The sequence below is a fragment of the Talaromyces stipitatus genome, genomic scaffold (genome assembly GCF_000003125.1).
Source record: "Talaromyces stipitatus ATCC 10500 scf_1105507295527 genomic scaffold, whole genome shotgun sequence".
Lineage (NCBI taxonomy): Eukaryota > Fungi > Ascomycota > Eurotiomycetes > Eurotiales > Trichocomaceae > Talaromyces > Talaromyces stipitatus.
The window spans coordinates 2,331,642-2,352,077 of record NW_002990114.1 but is presented as its reverse complement, the minus strand read 5'-3'; the positions used below and the strand labels follow the sequence as shown (position 1 = coordinate 2,352,077).

At 47.1% G+C, this 20,436-nt stretch overlaps 9 protein-coding genes across 9 annotated transcripts, besides 1 other annotated feature; 6 read left to right on the top strand and 3 right to left on the bottom strand.

Annotated features, from left to right (window-relative positions):
- Window positions 1-1,657: 1,657 nt before the first annotated feature.
- TSTA_089110 (hexokinase, putative) lies at window positions 1,658-3,304 on the top strand (the record flags this gene model as incomplete). Its single annotated transcript, XM_002478593.1, has 2 exons — window positions 1,658-2,582; window positions 2,640-3,304. 2 exons carry the CDS (start codon window positions 1,658-1,660, stop codon window positions 3,302-3,304), a joined length of 1,590 nt encoding a protein of 529 aa, XP_002478638.1.
- Window positions 3,305-3,317: 13 nt separating this feature from the next.
- Window positions 3,318-3,365: a sequence feature (A-rich).
- Window positions 3,366-3,642: 277 nt separating this feature from the next.
- On the bottom strand, window positions 3,643-4,482 carry TSTA_089100 (uncharacterized protein; the record flags this gene model as incomplete). Its single annotated transcript, XM_002478592.1, has 2 exons — window positions 3,643-3,944; window positions 4,077-4,482. The coding sequence occupies 2 exons, from the start codon at window positions 4,480-4,482 to the stop codon at window positions 3,643-3,645; spliced, it is 708 nt and encodes a 235-aa protein (XP_002478637.1).
- A 269-nt stretch (window positions 4,483-4,751) lies between these two features.
- Window positions 4,752-5,677, top strand: TSTA_089090 (uncharacterized protein; the record flags this gene model as incomplete). The annotated part of the gene is made up of 2 exons (XM_002478591.1): window positions 4,752-5,094; window positions 5,145-5,677. The coding sequence occupies 2 exons, from the start codon at window positions 4,752-4,754 to the stop codon at window positions 5,675-5,677; spliced, it is 876 nt and encodes a 291-aa protein (XP_002478636.1).
- Window positions 5,678-6,060: 383 nt separating this feature from the next.
- Window positions 6,061-7,274, bottom strand: TSTA_089080 (phospho-2-dehydro-3-deoxyheptonate aldolase; the record flags this gene model as incomplete). The annotated part of the gene is made up of 3 exons (XM_002478590.1): window positions 6,061-7,068; window positions 7,121-7,176; window positions 7,229-7,274. The coding sequence occupies 3 exons, from the start codon at window positions 7,272-7,274 to the stop codon at window positions 6,061-6,063; spliced, it is 1,110 nt and encodes a 369-aa protein (XP_002478635.1).
- Window positions 7,275-10,566: 3,292 nt separating this feature from the next.
- On the top strand, window positions 10,567-11,619 carry TSTA_089070 (uncharacterized protein; the record flags this gene model as incomplete). The annotated part of the gene is made up of 2 exons (XM_002478589.1): window positions 10,567-10,635; window positions 10,696-11,619. The coding sequence occupies 2 exons, from the start codon at window positions 10,567-10,569 to the stop codon at window positions 11,617-11,619; spliced, it is 993 nt and encodes a 330-aa protein (XP_002478634.1).
- Window positions 11,620-12,343: 724 nt separating this feature from the next.
- TSTA_089060 (3-ketoacyl-CoA thiolase (POT1), putative) lies at window positions 12,344-14,098 on the top strand (the record flags this gene model as incomplete). The annotated part of the gene is made up of 2 exons (XM_002478588.1): window positions 12,344-13,573; window positions 13,856-14,098. 2 exons carry the CDS (start codon window positions 12,344-12,346, stop codon window positions 14,096-14,098), a joined length of 1,473 nt encoding a protein of 490 aa, XP_002478633.1.
- A 660-nt stretch (window positions 14,099-14,758) lies between these two features.
- On the top strand, window positions 14,759-16,233 carry TSTA_089050 (uncharacterized protein; the record flags this gene model as incomplete). Its single annotated transcript, XM_002478587.1, has 3 exons — window positions 14,759-15,300; window positions 15,369-15,870; window positions 15,928-16,233. The coding sequence occupies 3 exons, from the start codon at window positions 14,759-14,761 to the stop codon at window positions 16,231-16,233; spliced, it is 1,350 nt and encodes a 449-aa protein (XP_002478632.1).
- Window positions 16,234-17,092: 859 nt separating this feature from the next.
- On the bottom strand, window positions 17,093-18,247 carry TSTA_089040 (uncharacterized protein; the record flags this gene model as incomplete). Its single annotated transcript, XM_002478586.1, has 2 exons — window positions 17,093-18,171; window positions 18,228-18,247. The coding sequence occupies 2 exons, from the start codon at window positions 18,245-18,247 to the stop codon at window positions 17,259-17,261; spliced, it is 933 nt and encodes a 310-aa protein (XP_002478631.1). The 3' UTR covers window positions 17,093-17,258.
- Window positions 18,248-18,527: 280 nt separating this feature from the next.
- TSTA_089030 (protein kinase C substrate, putative) lies at window positions 18,528-20,378 on the top strand (the record flags this gene model as incomplete). The annotated part of the gene is made up of 3 exons (XM_002478585.1): window positions 18,528-18,636; window positions 18,728-19,675; window positions 19,729-20,378. The coding sequence occupies 3 exons, from the start codon at window positions 18,528-18,530 to the stop codon at window positions 20,376-20,378; spliced, it is 1,707 nt and encodes a 568-aa protein (XP_002478630.1).
- Window positions 20,379-20,436: the final 58 nt, after the last annotated feature.

Below are 20,436 nucleotides of genomic sequence, written 5' to 3'. Positions count from 1 at the left end.
CACTATTGTCGTTATTCTTTGATCCGTTATTCGCCGAGGGAAGAAAATAGAAAGATCAGATGCTGACCGAAGAAAAGTCATGCGTCGATATTCCTAGTTGGAGTAGTAGACCTCTATTTAGCTGAATCAGCTCTATCGTCCTTACTATGGTAGTTAGCTTAATCGTCTTCAATTTTGAGTAGCGTCTTGTACTTGCGAGGGTCTGGGTCGCTGTGGAGAAGCCGATTGAAACTGGAGATCGAATGCGACGTTGAAAGAGGAAGCTGCGGGAGATCGTTAGGGTTAGCCCTGGCCATCAATCACGAATAACGAGCTGATATCGGCTCATAGCAACAACGTGGTACATAACATTTATGGCCATAGATGGCATAGATGGGCACCTGTCCACCTTATCCAGAGGAAAATGAGAGCAACGATGCCATGCAGAGCTCCACATCTTTGTTTGGCTGTGTTACACCGCCCAATCAGCCAATCAGATGCTTCGTGTTAGTCTCTTTACGGACTAGTGCATTATTCTCAAATGTATCGACCAGCAGCCAATCAGATGCGAGAATCTGGTGATATTGGACGAGACGAATATGAATCTACGCATGAATATGGTATCATTATTGTCGGTTTGATATGATATAATATCTCAGGAGTAACTGACTGGATAGAAATAGTCCATCCAGCCAACTGACGCGTTGTACAGTACTACAGCTGCTATACCACAGCTACCATCTACAACCTCAGAGCTGTAACGTTCAATGCCTTCAGTATCGCCATCATATACGTACGTACGGATCCAGATGAAGCATTCGCCTGTTGGTCCCGTGACATTTGCTGGAACCACTGTCATTCACACCATGTTAGAGGCCACGGGTCCATAGACGAGTCGCAGTCGCAGCCTCTTAACACTTGTATGACAACGTTGCGGGTTGATCACAAAGATAGCAGTCCTACCTGGTATCTACTACTCTCTGAACACTTGCCATCCAATTCTCAATCTACTGTTCATCATTTCAGATTCATAAGAAACACGACATACATGACTGTCGATGTTGAGTCAGCCGAATCGGGTTAGCACCACTAGCAGATCGGCCATTGCTACCTCACCCCGTCATACATACTAAGAAATGTTACTACCACCTTGACTCGTTCGTTACCACTCTTTTCTCCATAAACAACTTCTTCTCTCCTTACTTTCTTTCGTCTCTCTTTTCTCCCTGTCTCTTTTCTCCGTCCGTCCCCCCTTAATTGTCTATCAGTCCCCTTATCTTTTGACTACTTAGACATCCCGCTCCGCTGTCGGGATTCTCCATCTACTCCCCGGAATTGGAGTAACAACATTCCATACCTGGCTGGTTCCCGGAGCAGAATACCACTTGCAAAAATAAAAACAAGTCTATAACTACCCTAGCAGGAGAACCCAATCAAGGGACAATTGATTTTATTTTTCGATCTTCCTCTCTCTCTCTCTCGTCGCGAATATCTACTTGTCCTTCCCCTCATATCACGGCGACCCGCTCCCTCATAGTCTCCAACCCTTTATACGTACAACTAACCACCTCTTTCCTTTGAGCAGGCTTAACAGCTTGCTCAGAGGAAACAGGTGCCGGGTGCTCGCGTTCGTCACGATTCTCCCACGAACGAAGAATATCCTCTCGCCCCCGTCAACATGACATCGTCGCTCGTTAAGGTACTGCATCGCATGCAGGAGCTCTTCCATAACCTAGTCGCTGCCCTCGAATCCGCCCTCTTTGGGGAAACTTCCTCTCGTCGACAGCGTTCTGTATACGGTCATGGTCGGAAGCGACGTCGCTCGCTCGACGAATTGGCGCAGGAAGTTGATCGGCTGTTCAATGCACACCTAGACATTCAGAATATGCTAGCCATGTCCGCCAGGATCAAAGATCAGCTCCGGTCATGCTTGCAATCGAACCCTTCCTGCATGCTTCCGTCGTACAACCATGCTTTACCTACGGGTAAAGAAACGGGCACTTTCCTAGCATTGGATGTGGGCGGGTCGACTTTCCGTGTTGCCCTAATTGAGTTGAGTGGTAGAGAACACGGCATGAAAATTGTTAGCTCGACGTCGATGGTCATTGATGAAGATGTCAAGGCGTTGCAGGGTACAGATTTTTTCGACTGGATGGCAGAGCGTATTGATAAATTCTTGACTGGAGTAGACGCGAAATACGGCCGGGAAGAGGCTCCCTTGTCAATTGGACTGTCGTGGTCATTTCCTGTGGATCAGACATCCGCCAGCAGTGGAAATATTCAGGGAATGGGTAAAGGGTTCCGCTGTTCGGACTCGGTACTGGGACAAGAACTAGGCGGTCTGATTGTGTCTTCGTGCCAGAAGCGTTCGTTGAATGTTCGCATGGATGCTATTGTAAACGATAGCTCTGCTACTCTGCTGACACGTGCTTACGTCGACCCCAAGACTCGCATGTCGCTTATTCTGGGGACCGGTACGAATGCGGCTGTTCACTTTCCTGTTCATGAGATCGGTCTCGCCAAGTTTGGCGCCAGGCCTCCTGGTTGGTTTGATCGCGCGAAACATGTCATTATCAACACCGAATTGAGTATGTTTGGTGGAGGTGTGCTTCCGATGACACGGTGGGATGATTACCTAAACCGCACTCATTTGCGTCCAGACTTCCAGCCCTTGGAATATATGATTACCGGTCGCTATCTCGGCGAGATTGTGCGATTGATTATTGTTGAAGCTGTTGAGACAGCGTCATTGTTTGGTGGTGATTTGCCTCATTCGATGAAGGAGCCGTATTCGTTAGACACGGCGATTGTTGCATTTATCGAAGGCGACACTTCTCCATCACTAGCTCCATCTGCAGCTCTCTTACAGAAGAATCACACTTTCTCTGCTACGCCAACAGTAGAGGACCTCAAGTTCATCAAACACGTCTGCAAATGCGTGTCAAACCGGTCTGCCGGTTACTTGTCTACTGCCATCTATAGCATGTGGTGTTTGCGTAATGAGGCTGAGTTTCCGGTTGGCTCGATGACCGAAGCCGTCAAGAAGATTGAGCCACAGGAGGTCACCGTTACGGAGTTGGAGCAACCCACCAAGACTTTGAGTATTGCCTGCGACGGGAGCGTGATTAACAAATACCCCGGCTTCCGTGACCGGTGTCAATCATACCTCGACATTCTGACGCGGGAGAGCGCCGACGCAGGCACTCAAGCCGAAGACAATCCTTCAATCACCTTGGAACTTGCTCATGAGAGCGCCATTTTTGGCGCTGCAGTAGCAGTTGCAATTGCCGTTACAGAGCGGGAGTCCCTGATCTTGTCACGTTAACCATTGCGATGATTTCTTTTTTCTTTTTTTTTTTTTTCGTTTCTTTTCGATCCTTTTCCTTGCATAGGGCGGCGGTGTTTGGAATGGGGTTTCTATTTTACTCATAAGATTTTATATGCTACTTACTATCTTCCGACATTGTAATGGGGTCCCATTCTTCATGCACATACACATCTTGATCTCCATTTCTTGCCGTTTCATTCTGATACTGTCAAACAAGCTAGCCTATTGTATGCGTTCATCAGACATGACTTTTGGTTGTCTGTCTATCTGCATAGATTGGAGTCTGAGAATAAAATCTTTCATCTTCTACTAAGTTTCCTTTCAACCTAGTCAAATCATGAACACAAATCAACCAGTAAATCCAAAACCCTCTTCTTCAACGCCTCTAACTCCTTACTCGATATCTTCGATGTCTTATTACAGTCTAACGTCGTCGATCTTGACTCCCCTTCTGTTCTTTCTTTTCCTTTCCCCTTCCCTTCATAATCTTCAAGAACTAAACTCCGATCAATACAGAAGAACGGAACGCCCAATCTGCGCAATTCCGTCTCCATGGATCGCGACATGTCGAGCGATGCTTGATAAACTTTTGAGTCGTACGCTTTGAGTTCGGAGGCGTTATCTTCCTTTTTCCTCTCTATTAGTATCTACAATGCTTATATCGGCATGACACAGATAGACGTACAGATGAATTCTCATTAGTACTCGTAGGAGTACCTGCACCAGCAGCACCAACAGATTTCCTATCCCGCTATCAGTACATATACACCCAGAACCTGAATGAAAGAAGGGATAAAAACGAACAGAACCTCCTCAAGCCTCCTCTTCTTCTCTTCTCTTGAGGCTTGTTTCGCAATCAACGCTTCCCGCGCCTTCCACCATGTTCGCTCATGATCTCGTTGTGATTTGATGAGGTGTTGGATGCGGACAGAGAGGTCTTTGTTTTGGCTTGTGAGGTGCATGACATGTTTTAGGGCTGAGGGCCAGGTTGTTATGGCTGATGGTGGGGGGAGTTCGGGGTTTAGACTCGGGGTTGGCCTTTGAGGGGAGGTTGAGGTTGTATGGGTAGGTCTTTTATGATGTTGTGGCTGTTGAGGTGGTGGTGTTGATGCCGGGTTGGCGAACGCAGATAACGTCCTGAGGACTGACGAGAGGTCTGGATTTGACGATGACATGGCTACTTTCCTACTGATATGATGCTGTAGAAGTTGTGTAGGTACGTTTAGAAATCCGATGTCAGATGTTGATATAGAGTGGGTCAGATCCGGAGACAGTCGATCTAATTGGCCAAGACCCGTCAAGTCGACGACCTCTAAAAATTTCCAGGCGGACCGACGGACCTCGTCTACATCAGTTCATCATTCCCACGCTTGATGAGCCCATAAAAAGCGTCTCGCTTCATTTCTCCCCTCCAGTTCCCGACACAAAGTGTCATTACGGCGCAATGTCTCGCTCAGCAGCCGACGCAACTCGCTTCACGGCCACAGGGCCGTACGTCAGCTCCAAAGCTCCATACCAACTTCCAGAATCCTTGAAATCGAATAAACAATCAACAACTTCGCCCACATCGCCATCTTCAGTATCCTATACTTCTCCCAATAATCAGAACGCATCCTCATCACCGTCCGGCGAAACACCAAGAGAGAAAGTTGAGCGTCTCCGTGCTCAAGCGCGCGCCGCCAGACTTGCGCAGAACGGGAATGCATTCGATAGGATAATTGAAAAGGGTCGGAGGGTGGCTAATAGTGCTCACAAGGTGATGATATATACCCTCATCACTGCTTCCGGTTCGTCCTGTCCCTTCTCCAACCTCTAGGGCAAATGCTAATTGAAGAAGGCGTCTGCGGCGCTCTGACACTCTACTCCGTCGTATCCCTTACAATGTGGAATCGCCGTCAACGCGAACTCTGGCTCGACAGACAACTACAAGACCTCCAAGCCGCGCGCGAAGCATACGTCAAGGGAACAGCAACTCCCGAACAACTCGAGATTCTCCGCAACGAGAAAATCGGCGAAATCGAAAAGCAGAAGAGGAAAGAGGCTGATGAACAGAAATTGTGGAATCGGGCGAAACGGTTTTTGTTTGATGGGTTGAAGAAGGAGGATGTTTCGGATGCATCTGTATCTACTGCAAGCGGTGCAGGCACGACGGCGGCGGTTAGTGAGTTGATAAATAATAAGACTGCGAGCGAGCAGCAGACGACTTCGTTCGGGATATTGGAAGCCGTGAATGCGAAGAAAGCTGAATCCGCCCAGAAGCATGCGGCGTCGACACAGCAACCTGGGTCATTAGATGTATTGGCCATGAACGCTGAGACGACAGCCAAACAATCCGTTAAAAGCTGGACGAGCTGGATCTGGGGACGATGATTCCTTTTTCTCCTTCTGATTCATCAAAAGAATGTATTATTGACTGAACACTTCGCTCTTGCCTGACAGCTTGTATTCATCTGACATTAGTTGGGTTGGACTAGATCTATTCACATTCGGCGTTTTGCATTTTTGTTTTTCTATTGTTGTATTATTCCTGGGATGTTGAGGATGTGATGGTATACTTGCCGAGTTATGCTCATTGAGGTATATAGGTAGGTAACTAATAGATGTACATATATACAATCTCATAAGTTTAGTATTTTTATATACGAGAATATTTTGTATAGATGAGGGTAGAGTCATTCATTTTCATGGATCATACATCACAATAGCTAGCATTGCTTAGCCTTTTATAGAAAAGAAATACACTTTTAGCAAGACTAGGCACTTCCATTGGTCTTGCTCTTGTTCGTAGCACGACGTGCACGAACAGCATCAGCCAAATCCTCAAGTACGACCACAGTCGTCTCCCAATCAATACAGGCATCAGTAATACTAACACCCTTCTTGAGACCAGACGGGCCCTCGGGAGGAACCTTTTGATTGCCTTCATTGATATTCGACTCAATCATCACACCGATAATCGCACTTTCACCCTCGCGAAGTTGGTCAGCAACCTCCTTCGCGACGAGAGGTTGATTACGATGGTCCTTCTTCGAATTTCCGTGTGAACAATCCACCATCATGATTTCGCGTTGCTTGCGGGCTCGTAGAGCCTCGCGTCCAGCTTTAATGCTTTCCCGGTCATAGTTGGTCCCCTTTGTGCCGCCGCGGAGGATCACGAAGCCGTGCTCATTACCGGTTGTCTTGGTAATGGCTGCGAGACCTTCTTTAGTCACACCAAGGAAATGGTGAGGATGCGAAGCGGCGCCGATAGCGTCAATGGCAACACCTAGGTTACCGTCTGTGCCGTTCTTGTATCCGATGGGGAAACTGAGACCAGAAGCCAACTCACGATGGAGTTGGGATTCAGTGGTGCGTGCACCAATGGCGCCCACGGAGATCAAATCGGCAAGGTACTGGGGGGAAATGGTATCAAGCATTTCGCTGGCAATTGGTATGCCGAGACTGGTCAGGTCTGCGTACAACTTGCGGGAGACTTGTAGTCCCTTGTTGATGTTGAAGGATTCGTTGATGTCTGGGTCGTTGACAAGTCCCTTCCATCCAACTGTTGTACGGGGTTTCTCGAGGTAGGCGCGCATGATAATACATAGGTCACCGGCGAGTTTGTCGGACAGTGCTTTCAGGCGGTGGGCGTATTCGATGGCGGCTTCGGGGTCATGGATTGAGCATGGTCCGACAACGACAAGGAGACGATCGTCGCGCTGTTCAATGATTTCAATGGCTTGATTTCGTCCTGACTTGACTGTCTCGACTGATGTAGCGGGCTATATTCATTAGCCATAGTCTTGTCAATTGCTAGATGTTTGGATGACTCACAGAGGGAATTTGAGTCTGGAGGTAGTGAGGAGAGAGAAGGGGATCATAACCCAGGACTAATTCCTATTAGCTCTACTCGCTTTCTAATTAGCTCAGTGAGAAGCATACCGCGGGTATCGTCGTTCTGATCTGTTTTGGCTTTGACAAGGGGCATCTTGTAATTGATGTAAAACTAAACAAGTCTGAAAATATACAATGAACTCGACGTTGCTACAAAAATAAAGGAGTAGCCGTATCTGCTTTTAAAGAAAGATCAGCTTGAATGACTCATAAAAAGTCAACTCGACATCCCAGGTAGTAATGCCACCATTTTAGATACGAGACATGTCATCATTCCGGGGCCAGGATGTCCGATCATGCATTCACATACCTGGAAAATTGAACAGCACCCTTGATGGTGAATCTAGAGAATGGCTCCTTTGCTCAACGGAGAAACTGTGTCTATCAACTGTTTCCAAAGAGCCAAATCCCTTGAACGACAGATCGTCTCTGAGTATTTTAAATATTTTCTATGCCCCGCTTTCGGCGCGGGCAACAATTCTCACATGATGAAACAGCTCCATTGTCCAATCACAGGCTCCGGATTAGGCCACACTGCTCCGGTGCGGCGGGCGGGCGGTGAGTTTTTAATGGCAGAAAATCGACGATGACTCATTGCTTTCCAGCCAATCAGAGAGCAGATATATGAGATTAGGAATAAGGGGAATATTGAAATGGAAGAGAAGACAACGTCGTCAATATCAACAACAGACTTCAGACTGCAATATCCGGCGTGACTTACACATAGCTGTCTGGACCAATGTCAGCACATAACAGCTATGGCTCATCGCTGAGTCATCTACCTGTGGGACTCTTCATTGAAGCGGTCTCCTACCTGCTTAACCGCGACATCAAGAGCTCGCCTAACATGCAAGAAGTTTAGCCAGATCCGCAGCTGCATCTGAACAGGGTGTTCTTATCAGCAAATCCACTAAACATTGAAGTGTGTCTCGCAGTTACAGACTACGAAAACTATCGTCGCAACGCCGTCGAAATTATCTGGGACGACTTCCCGATGATCTCGGGACAATCCGTGTTAGTGATAGACTTGTTACTCGACAACTTCATGGCAGATGATTTGCATTTACAAAACGACGTACAGCCCACGCCTGAAGGCGTACCTAATTCAGTCTTTCGGTTGTTTGCTTGAAATATAGAATGCCGTGACCTGATTTATGAGTTATGGAATATGCCGCTTGAGGATCGGAATCCCGACCCGCTACTGATGTGTCATGGAGTTACTATCAGCGGCTTGTACAGCAACAGAAAGTCGTAATACGTGCTAATGCAGATGCCGAAGCTCTTAAGGTACGGAGTCAAGCGCTTTTCTGCACTTCGCAAAATCACAATCATTATCATAAATCTACGGACATGGCCCCAGCTGACCGACAAGTCAGGTGAGCCTTATATTTTGCACCTATGGAATAAGGAAGAAAAGGAAAGATGGCGGGGTTTCTGCGTGACCACTAGCGAACTCGCCATCCTGCAGGATCATAATATCTCCAAGCTTGTTGTCGATGTCTACTCGCTCCAAACCGATCTCAGCTGCCGTATATTTGATGAGCCATGCAAAGAGTACGATGACTCCGTGACCCTACTGCGAAGACCAGGATTCAGTCGCCTGAACCTGGCTCTTCTGGCTGATGGACAATATTTTGACGATGCATGGTCATCCTTCCGTAGTGGATCTCCGGCGTGCTTTGGCCGAGGCATTAGATCTGAAGCATTTCAGTTTGAATGTGAGAGCGGACTATTACCATGTCTCTGGTATTATCGAAGATACCGAGCGAAATCTCATCCCTTTACAAACAATTCTACCACTTGAGAAGTGGAAGTATTTACGGCATTTGGGTCTCTCAGGTATCCTAGTGGAAGTGGACGGCCTGATTGCCGTTCTAGCAGCATTACCCAAAACAGTACGGTCTGTAAAGCTGAGCTTTTACACTTCACTAACGAAACGGGTGACCCACGAGAGTTGCTTGGAAAAGTGCATTGCGAAAGTGCATGATACACTGGGCTGGTGTGAGCGACCTGTCGCCGAGAGACCCGCGTTAATCGTACCCGGGTTGTCTTGTGGTGCGCCACCTATGCAATGCACTTGTCTAGACAAAGCTGTGAATGACTTCATATACAGGGATGGGATTCATCCGTATAACATGCCGCAAAATCTTTCCCCCTATAGTCGATGGAAACATGCACGGCTGGCAATCGAGCGATATCCATTTCAGCCCGGACTAAACGGTTCGCCAATGGAAACTCGTGAATGAAAATCTTGCGGATCAAGAATAATATCTTGATTGAGAAGATCGAAGTAGGATTCCGGAGTCGAACACTTTCACTTCGCTGATAACACATTTGACAGGTCGACTCTCGAGTCCCACTTCTGAATGCTTGACGACTTACTTGGGCCACAGGTGAACATGTGGAACTAGCGCCGCGTTTGTATGGGCTGCACTTGGATAGGTGACGCTGTCGTTGCCCCATCTCCTATTGTCGTAGCTTTGATGGCATGGTGCTCGATTCAGTTGAGCACGGTTCCAGTGTAGGCCACGTAGAAGTGTACTAGTACGCAGTATGGGCTTTCGACGAGGCCAGTACAATTTGTGCCGGTGGTTGGGTTCCTTCGTAAAATCCGTCGGGCCCAAGACCGACAGTCGAGATGATATGCTGACATGTGTATACTATATACAAATTCTAGAGCAAAGCAGATCGTGCAGTTGCTTATTTCGCCAGTGGCACGTGTTGGGACAACGATGCCGGTGAAGGAGTTCTACTAAGCACAGGGATGTTGCTCTAATATTCCGGGTTCGGAGTCCGGTTAAGCCGATACAGTGAATAGACTACAGTAGGACTCGTCTCAGATACACACTGAGCAGGACATCGTAGAGCTGCAGATAGATAAACACTCTAATTAACGCATACTAATAATATTTAGGATCTATTTGACAATCTGCAATGCCCGAACAATGTGTATATATTGACCTTCACCTTGATAAGCGATAAGAAAGCTCTGTTGCCGCCGCTAAGAACTTAGTAGCTCGCCGCACCAACCAGTGGGAAGCCTGAACGAAGCTAGACTCTATTTTGATCACCATCTTCCATCTGAAACCAACGTCTAACAGCTTTGCTTCCACAACCAACTGTCCCTGAAGAATAGCCTGCCTTTCATCTTGTTAATCCGAGGCTGAGGCTGGCGAAAGACTTTTCGTCCATGCATTTTATCTGTCTCATGTCGGTTTTCGCCATCATCTCTAACATCCCGCCTCGGCCGCATTGAATGTTATTTAACCTGGCCCAAAACCTCTACGGCGTTGATGAACAAACAAAACAACTGTGTTTCCGGCTATAGAATTGTTCGAAGGAAGTAACACGAAAGAAAACATTTTCAAACGGCTAAAATTGACGCTATGTCTTCTGTTCTTGCAAAAAGGTCGAGAGAGGAGGATGATTTGAGTCCATTCGGCTATGGATACAAGGTTCGTAGTTTTAGACTGGATGAGGTCGTGAGATGGAAGACTAACATTGTGTCTTTATAGAAATCGCGTGTTGATCAGAACCCGAATGCAATATCTACCTCATTTCCGTCCGCACGGTTCCCTTTCAGCAATCCTACTCTTTCGCCTCCCCTGCAACCCACCGAACCATCAACAGAAATCGGCAGCAATATAACCTTCGAAGATATCCTCCCGGAGCCGTTTCTTCAATGGCGCGAAGAAAAAAAGCAACCGTCACATTCATCCCTGCAGGCCCGCCGCCCACCAACTCTGACCCTGGATACCGCCATGGACGTCGATATGGTGCCGCCGTCACCACTCCCAAATGGTGACAATCTATCGCCCTGGCCTCTTAGTGTAAGAACAAAGGCTGTCTCGAATCACCTCCAACCGTCGCCAATTCCTCATCACTTGATCAACCAATCCTTGACTATCAGTGGAGGCCGCACATCTACGCCGATATATAGCCATTTCACATTGAACATGAACACGGAGTTAATGTCCGTTCCATCTGCAGATATTACCAGTGCAGCTCCTGCGCTTCCCTTGCAGAATACAAACGAGTCGAACTGGTGGCGACGGCGGCGGTTACCAAGCCCCATTAGCGAAGCCGGTGACATTCTTTCCGAGGCCGAGCCTACAAATAATATATCCAAAGAAGCCGGTGATCAAAATGACTTTCCTGATTCTCCTTCTTCCATGGATGTCGACGGTGACGATCCACCATCAAACATATTCCTACGAGTTCCAGGGCAAAAGCTAGGATTTCCCACTCATATACCCTCTGCAGAGACAGAGACCAATGGTATACCTGCATCAACAGCTATAGCCGAGCCAATGTCGAAACGTGCACCAGTCACAGCACCCAGACGCGAGAAAATCAGCTTCTCAATGGGCTATCGAGCTGATTGTGAGAAATGTCAAATGAAAGTACCTGGGCATTATAGTCATATCGTTCGATCTTAGCATTTGCGATATCTTTATCTTTCTTCTTGATACGATTTTTATGAGTTATCCACCGTCATGATGAATAAGTTGTTTTCAACCTTTTCTATTCTGTATTATACCCCTATATATATACTGTTCCGGGTCGACGCTCAGGCGTTTTTCACTGTTTGAATCATAATTAAACAATAACATTTACACAGTCAAGTGCTATGTTGGAGGTAGAAAGTAAACCGTGCAGCTATCCGAAAGCTGTCTATATCCGGGCCCACATCCGATCTCTGCAAGAAACAATTCGCCATTGATCAATTTCAATCCTCAACACCTTGAAACATCGCGTGGTTACAATTAATAAAAATACACGGCTGTGATATATATAATTTCCTCTCTTTTGCTATTTCATCTTCCGAGTGATTTTTCTACCAGATTGTGCTGTTCCTGAGCGTTCTTCTCCTCACTTCTGTAGTTCGTCTTAAATATTTACCCCGGCATTTGTCTCGGCGGGACTGTAGCCGATGCGTCCAAGTCAACACTTTTGTTCAAATAGTCGGCATCGGCTCCGTTCCTTTTCTGTTTTTTTGTTTTTTGTGTTTTTTTCTTTGGTGGTTTTCTATTTATTTTGATCCTTCTTGCGGTTTGGTTCTGCTTGTTGCCCGGACGAGACTCTCAAGATACTACCTAGGTATAATCTGAAGTGCTATCTGGTGCAACCGTATATACAGCATCACGATATCAATAAGCTAAAATGACCGCACCTATTCCCCGGGGCCTGAAACAGGTCCTCCAAAAATCCCCCTCAGATATAGTCATCCTCTCATCTGTGCGCACAGCAGTTACGCGCGCCAAAAAGGGCGGCTTCAAAGACGCCTATCCCGAAGAACTACTCGCACATGTCCTCAAAGCAACATTAGCAGCAAATCCGAACCTAGACCCAAAACTCATCGATGATGTAGCCATTGGATCTGTGTTGCAAGAACTCGGTGGCGCGAAAGCTGGTCGTATGGCGCAGATTCATGCTGGATTTCCGCATTCTGTTCCGTTTCATACGATTAATAGACAGTGCTCGTCTGGGTTGGCAGCTATTACGACTATTGCGAATGGGATTCGGGCCGGGGCTATTGACGTTGGTGTTGGTGGTGGGATGGAGTCGATGACTCGAAATTATGGATCAAGGGCGATTCCGACTGTTTTGTGGCCTGAGTTGAAAGAATCGCCTTCTCAGGATGCGAGGGATTGTATCATGCCTATGGGCTTGACATCAGAGAATGTCGCTAGTCGATATGGTATCTCCAGAGCAGACCAAGATGCCTTTGCCGCTGACTCGCATAAAAAGGCCGCCGCGGCACAAACTTCTGGTCTGTTCGATGATGAGATTGTCTCCGTCCCCACGAAATTCTTCGATGCTGAACATCCGGGTGCACCTCCACGAGATATCACAGTCACCAAAGATGACGGTATTCGGCCAACCATATCCGTTGAAAAGATGGCCACACTCAAGCCTGCATTCAAAGAAAACGGCACCAGTACAGCGGGAAATAGTTCGCAGGTCAGCGACGGTGCAGCAGCGGCACTTCTCATGCGTCGCTCAACAGCTACCGAGCTTGGTCTCTCATCCTCCATTAAGGGGCGCTGGGTAGCCACAGCAGTTGCTGGTGTAGCTCCCGATGAGATGGGCGTTGGTCCGGCGGTAGCAATTCCCAAGCTCCTCGCTCAGACTGGATTGCAAGTTTCAGATGTTGGAATATGGGAACTCAATGAAGCCTTTGCTTCACAGGCATTGTACTGTGTTCGCAAATTGGGTATCGACGAGGCTAAGGTTAATCCCAAAGGTGGTGCTATTGCCATCGGTCATCCGTTGGGTGCTACGGGTGCTAGACAGGTGGCTACATTGTTGCCTGAGTTGGCAAGGACAGGGCAGGATATTGGCATTGTTAGTATGTGTATTGGAACGGGGATGGGGATGGCTGGATTGTTCGTGCGTGAGTGATTGGTAAGAGGCACCTAGGTGGTCTTGTATATATATCGAAGAATAATTGTTACTGATATATAATACTTCAATGTTACAAATATCACGTCATGTGAGGTTGATGCCTGAGTACGTAGACAGACAACGGTTCCTTCTAGATGAAAATTGCCCTAGCTGCCTACTTCTGTACTTCATATCTCGTCAAACTATCATTCTAACCCATACCATCACCCATTTGTCGTATACTCTTGTCAGTTGATCATCTACACTTGACATATTCCAATCTCACAGGAACAAGTCATCAAGATGTCTAAAAAGAAAGCCAAATTCAGAGTTAACAAAGAATTCCTACAGACACTGCTCAGTCTCCTAGAGCTTTCCAATGCTCCCTCTAGCTGCAATGACGCAGCAGATGCCGTGTTCGGCGCGATCGACTTTGAAAATGCAGATAACATCATAAAAGGGAATTCTTCAGAAGTAGGGAGCCAAATCGGTCTTGCTATTATGGATACTAAGCATCAGAAAAACGTTTAGGGTTGGCTACCAGCTCAAGAGACGGACAGGACACTTTTTTAGAAGAGGATGATCTAATAACGACGGTCAATTTCGCTACAGGCCTTGTTACTATTATGAGAAAGCCACAAGGAGCTTTACTTTTCGGAGAGACCATACATATTGACAGGGAGAATATGCTTGAGATCCAATCTTGTATACCACAAGATCGAGGGGTCATTCTAGTCGATCATGGTATAGAGAATGATCTTGTGACCCTTGACACCTTGAAGTTCGATTTTGCGGCATACTCATTCATGTGCATAATCGATACCTTCTGGATTGGTTCCTGCCCATTCCCTAGTGGGACAAAGGCTGCCAGGAGGTGAGTCCTGGTTTTCACTATCTATATATATAGCACATTATATACATACAGACGTCTTTATGTAGGTTTGGGCCTTCGGCGCTTTTACATAGCTGCTTCGGGCGGTAATGGGTGGACGCTGGTGCGCATTCGCCATGAATCGTGTCATAAAGGCACGTCCCACGAACTGAGGGAAACCCTGTGGGAGAAACCTCAGAAGCATCACGTAGAAGTCAATCGGCTAGGTTGCATACTAATCTAGAATGGGTTTGAAAAGTAATTTATATGCGAACTAATCACGTGATTTAGGTTAACCAAATCGAGTTAGTGTCTCGGACATGCTTCGTAGTTCCGCAGAAAAAGTCGAAGCAACCCAAACAACTTATCGCAAGAATACACGAACAATGCGCCCACCAGTACGGTTACTAAAGCCACTGGAGGCACCGAGCCTTCGAAACTCGAAGAAGGCATTATATGTCTGCTCCAATTGCCGATACGATGCTTCATACCTCCCGTCATCCTCACAGCGTCGCCATGCCAGCGGTTCCGGAAACACTCCCTTCACAGACAAGCTTCGACGACGAATCTGGGGAACCGATAATCCTCCTGGCTTGGAAGATCCGTACGGTGGCGAAGGCGTGATTGCAAAGGAATGGGCGAAACGCAAGGCTCAATATATGGGTAAAGATGCACAGCAGAAGCAGAAAGGAGAGGAGCAAAATGCAGTGGAACTACCCAGGGCGGATGAAATTGAGCCTGAAGAGGATGAGTCGCTTCTACCGGATTTTACGCCTGCCACGACGGCTCATGATTTGCCGAGGATGGGCCATTTGAGCCAATGGAACGACTTTCCACCAACTGAGGGTGATGTCTATCGTCCGTACGTTAAATAACATCTACAAGAGTTTTTCGGATTGGGGTTGATTACTAACACATCTACTATGACAGATTTATATCCCGCCAAAAAGCCCTGACCAGCGCCCATTTCCGCTCAGCCGCTCAATCTGTCGCCATTGAATTGAGTCTTTTGCACGAACTCAAGAAACCTCTGTCGCTAGCTTGTGATGTGCCCAGGCACGATGAGATGATTTGGGAAATGATTCAGAAATGTCAAATAAACAAGTCCAGCAGCACTACGTCACTGGATGCCATTTTGAAATTTCCCAATAAGGAGATAAAGGATACACTCCTCTTTGTCTTTAACCAGCTTGGAGAGATTCCAGAGGCTCAACCTGAGGCTACTGTTGAAGCTACTGAACAGCCAGAAACTGAAGAATTGAAGACTGAAGCAGCTGTCAAAGAAGAGATCGAAGCCGAGGAAGTCGCCGAAGTTGAAGAACCTCAGGAGATTGATGATGCTGTTTACTCTTATGCGTTAAAAGCCAAGACAGCCCCTGAACACGAGGGATATCTCAAATTCTCACTCTCTGACCCAGATGTCAAGTTTGCTGTAAGTCATTTGCATCTCGTTTATCCACCTCATTGACACTAACTTACTCCGATCTAGTTCTTCAAACGCTACTCCCAGATAACCGGCCACCACATGCAGGACATCTGCGCCTACAAGGCCAAGACTATACAAGACGTAATTGACCACGTCGAAAAGATCTACTGCCGCCCCAAAAAGCTAGCGACAGAACTACAAATGTTGAAAAAGGAACTGGATATCCCGAACTTGCACATCCATTCCAAGCGCTATACCAAAGCAGTTCAAGATCGTGAAGTGGGTAGAGCGAAACTTGTGGAGGCGGCTTTGAGAGAGAGGGGATTGTTGAAGGAGCAGCAGGATAAGCAGAGCAGGTTCCAATTATGATTATAACTAAGGGTGCGGTCTTTGATTTGTGTGGGTGATACCAGTCAGGCCTACGTTGCCATTCATATATGTATTTTCCAACACCTTTCTTTTCCGTGGACTCTTGCCTTTCGGAGGAGTTTCTTCTCGTTTGGATGTATTCAAGATGTTGCATATTTTGCTAGTGTATATTAGAATATGATTGAATCTGTTTCAGGAATCAGCAACTCATCGACCGATTATCAAAACCTAAGTTCCAAGCCGCAGAAGGTACGCATAAGGAGTTTTGAGGATGGTGATTTAATTCAATCTAATTCAATCACGATTATATACAAAAGTCCACAATGGGTCACGGTCTCACTGCACTAGTTCTCTACAAATGTTCAGTAACCATTTGACCTTAATTTAGACTTGTCGCCCTTTTCACATAATCGCTGAACTCCGTTAGGTGTGACGGTGCCAATCTGCTTGGTTTGAGTACGCTATTCTAGCTAACTATCTCGCACAAGAGGTGCTTGTCGACAGGTAATATTAAGCATAAAGGGGAAAAAAGAAGAAATGAAGTAAAAGCCCAGGTTCTCACTGCTCATGTAAATCTCTGTGCAAGGCGCCTTTCCCTATCCGGCTCCGATGTCTGATGTTGATATGACTTCCCATACGGCGCGGATAGGGTTACGTGGCTCCTAGCCCTATCCGTGAACTGAGACGGGAAGGCAGAGCCATGCCCAGCCGTCACATTAGGCCGCCGACATATTCGACTTTACGCACTACTTCGAAGGTCCAAAAGTGTACTCGGACTTGAAATGTGCTTCTGATTCGTCGCGCGAATTGACGGTGTTGATGATGGTATCTTGATAGTTGATAGATTATATGTTATCGATGAAATGACTGAGGGTATGTGTGCTCCATCAAGCTCTGCGTGAGCTGATTAATACTCCGCCTGGAATCATGCCAGGAGGAACAACCTTGACAGACGAGGTGGAATTTAATAAAAATTTCCCTCCATGTTTTTGCAAGAAACGCTAGGAATGAATCAAAAATCCAACTCATCTCCGCGCATTGGCAGGTATCGAAAACCCTCTCGTCATAAAATCTCCATCTTTTATTTTCGGCCTCTCCTTATCATTGTCATTGTGGAATAGACTCTGCAAATTCTTGCTTCGAGCCATCTTTTGCCTCTTTTCCCTTTCCTGCTCTTCTTCCAAAACTTTGGCTGTCAAGAGGGCCGTCGAGGCGTTCTTTATGCCCAATGGTACAGTACGTGCTACTTGATCAGTGGAGTCAGCTTTAGATTTTGACGCTAGCGCAGCGGGTTCTTCAGCAGCTGAGGGATTGCCGCTTGCATGCTTCTTGCGCTTCTTTGACCCGGAGAGCTTTTTGAGGGAATGCGCGAGTCCTTGTTCGGCGAGTTTCCGGCCTCGCGCCATTAATCGTTGTTTATCTGCTTCCTTTGTAGGTAGGATGACGATGACATTATCTTCGCTGTAATGTTCGTTGCACTGCAGACATGTGTCTCCCTTCATTTCCCGAACTGCTTCTTCGGCAAAGACATGGCCACAAGGCACGATATAAACTGACTTGACAGCAGGGCCGAGCTGCTTGGTGGTAACAGGGCAGACCCATCTCTCACCACCTTCTTTTGTCGCGTCGCTTTCAGCATCAATATCGAACTTGAGCTCGACCACATCCTTCAAACTCTTTACTCGCCCCTGCAAGATCTCATCGCAGTCCGCCTTCGAACTGATATCGTCGTCTTCGGTGCCAATCAAATATTTCAGTATTGAGTCTTTGTTATATAGGTTTCCAACCGAATCGGATACAATAGGCCGAAGAAGAGGTTTATGCGACAGTGGGCATGTGGTCCAATAGTGCTCGAGTTGTTCGCGTTGGGCCTCTTTTACCTGTGTCACGGATGGCGCTTTTGCGGCCTCGCGGACCAGTTCTCGCCGAGTAGGGATACTATGATGTCGTTAGTTTGGAAATTCTTAACATATACAAAGGAAATTGAGTCTTACCTTCCACCGTCATTACCCATGTTAGCTGTAAGTGATTAATGTTAGGATTGTAAAAAACTCGCCACTTCTACAGACATAAATGCTTGTCGGGAATTCAAGGCAGAAAAGATGGTTGATACATGACTAAGCATACAGACCCACCGATAAGCCAAGCTTGCTCACGGACCAATCAGATGCAATATTAATGCTATTAGCTCCGCAAGGACTCCGTACAAGCTGTCCAGTACTCGACGAAGCATTGACAGACAACAACCATTCATTTGGACCAGTTCATCTAGGAACAAGCTCGATGCCGCTATCATGAGGAGTACTGCTAATTTGTTCGTTCTTCTGGGCATTTCGATATGTACCACCGTAATTGCAGCCTCGGGCGAAGCCTCATCCCGCCCTCGAGGCGTGGGACCTGAATGTGAGCATCCCTACCGTCTGGTAAAGGACAGACTGGCTTTCTTCATTCAAATATATGCGGCAATAAGTGGCTAACATATTGAGATGTCCAGTTGCAAAATTCTATAAAGATACAACTACATTCACCTGTATATCGGTCCCTGCCATAAAGATACCATTCTCGGCGGTAAACGACGACTATTGTGACTGTCCGGACGGCAGTGACGAGCCTGGAACATCAGCATGCTCACACCTTTCTCGTCTCTCCCCTTTAACTTCTGCCGACCACCCTGGCACTGATGATATCGATCTCACACCTGCATTGCCTGGGTTCTATTGCAAGAACAAGGGCCACAACCCCGCCTACATCCCTTTCCAACGAGTAAATGACGGAGTCTGCGACTACGAGATTTGCTGCGATGGAAGCGATGAATGGGCTCATCCGGGAGGTACTAAGTGCGAGGATCGGTGTAAGGAGATTGGCAAAGCATGGCGCAAATCGGAAGAAGCGAGACAAAAGTCTCTGAATACAGCTCTGAAAAAGAAGAAAGAGTTGGTTGCTGAGGCTGGCCGGTTGACCAAGGAGATTGAAGACCGTATTGTTGATCTCGAAGTCGAGGTCAAAGCTAAGGAGTCTAAGATTCGGTCTATGGAAGTCGAGCTCGAAAAGTTGGAGAAAGAAGATCGTGGAAAGGTGGTCAAAGGTGCAAAGAAAGGTAAAGTCGGTATGTTGGTGGGCTTAGCCAGGATGCGGGTCAACGAGCTTCGGGAAGCTCTAGGCGAAGTCCGTCAGCAGAGGGATGAAAGCCGTGTGCGAGTGAAAGAGCTCGAGGAGATTTTGTCAAAGTTCAAGGAAGAATATAACCCTAACTTCAATGACGAGGGTGTCAAGCGCGCTGTGCGTAGCTGGGAAGACTATGCCGCCAGGGGAACTGCGGGCGATTACTCGGCGGAGGCTGCGAAAGATCGTGATTTGAACGAAATTGCGCAGCCTGATAGCGACTCATCCGGCATTGACTGGGCTCATTGGGAGAACCAAGACGAGAGTGAAATTGATATTTGTAAGCTGCTTTCCTGAAGAGGGAATACAGTCGCGGATACTAACTAGAAACAGTTTACAAATTACTGGCATACTTCCCACCAGTCGTCGTGGAGTTCCTTGAAGACAAGTATACCAGTATCAAGAGGTTCCTCGTTGATAATAACATAATCCCGGGTGCCGAGAACGAAGCTCAAACTGAGTCAAAAGTGGTCACGGAAGCCAGGGATGCTTTGAGATCGGAACAGTCCGCTCTCGAGCAGACGTTGAGATCGATCAACGACCACAAGGCTGATCTCGAAAAAGATTACGGTCCCGATGGCATCTTCCGACCCTTGAAAGATGTCTGCATCCAAAAGGATTCTGGAGAGTATACCTACGAGCATTGCTTTCTTGCGCAGACCAAACAGATCCCTAAAAAGGGTGGCGCGACTGTGACAATGGGCAAATTCCATGCCATCTCGTCCATCACCGTTGATGATGCCAATACCGCTGGCGAGATACGACAGGTAGAAAAGATTGCATTGGAATACACGTCTGGACAGCAGTGTTGGAATGGGCCGGCTCGTTCAACGACTGTGATTCTGGAATGTGGCGAGGACAATGAAATTTTGAAGGTTATGGAAGATGAGAAGTGTGTCTACTCGATGCTTGTAACTTCTCCTGTTGCTTGCGTCGAGACCACCAAGGAGAAGACGAAAAAGGTTGGAAAGGATGAGCTGTGATGAGACTTTTCTGCCCGTTTATTCTTTTCATAGAAAATAGATTCCCTTATTCGCCCAT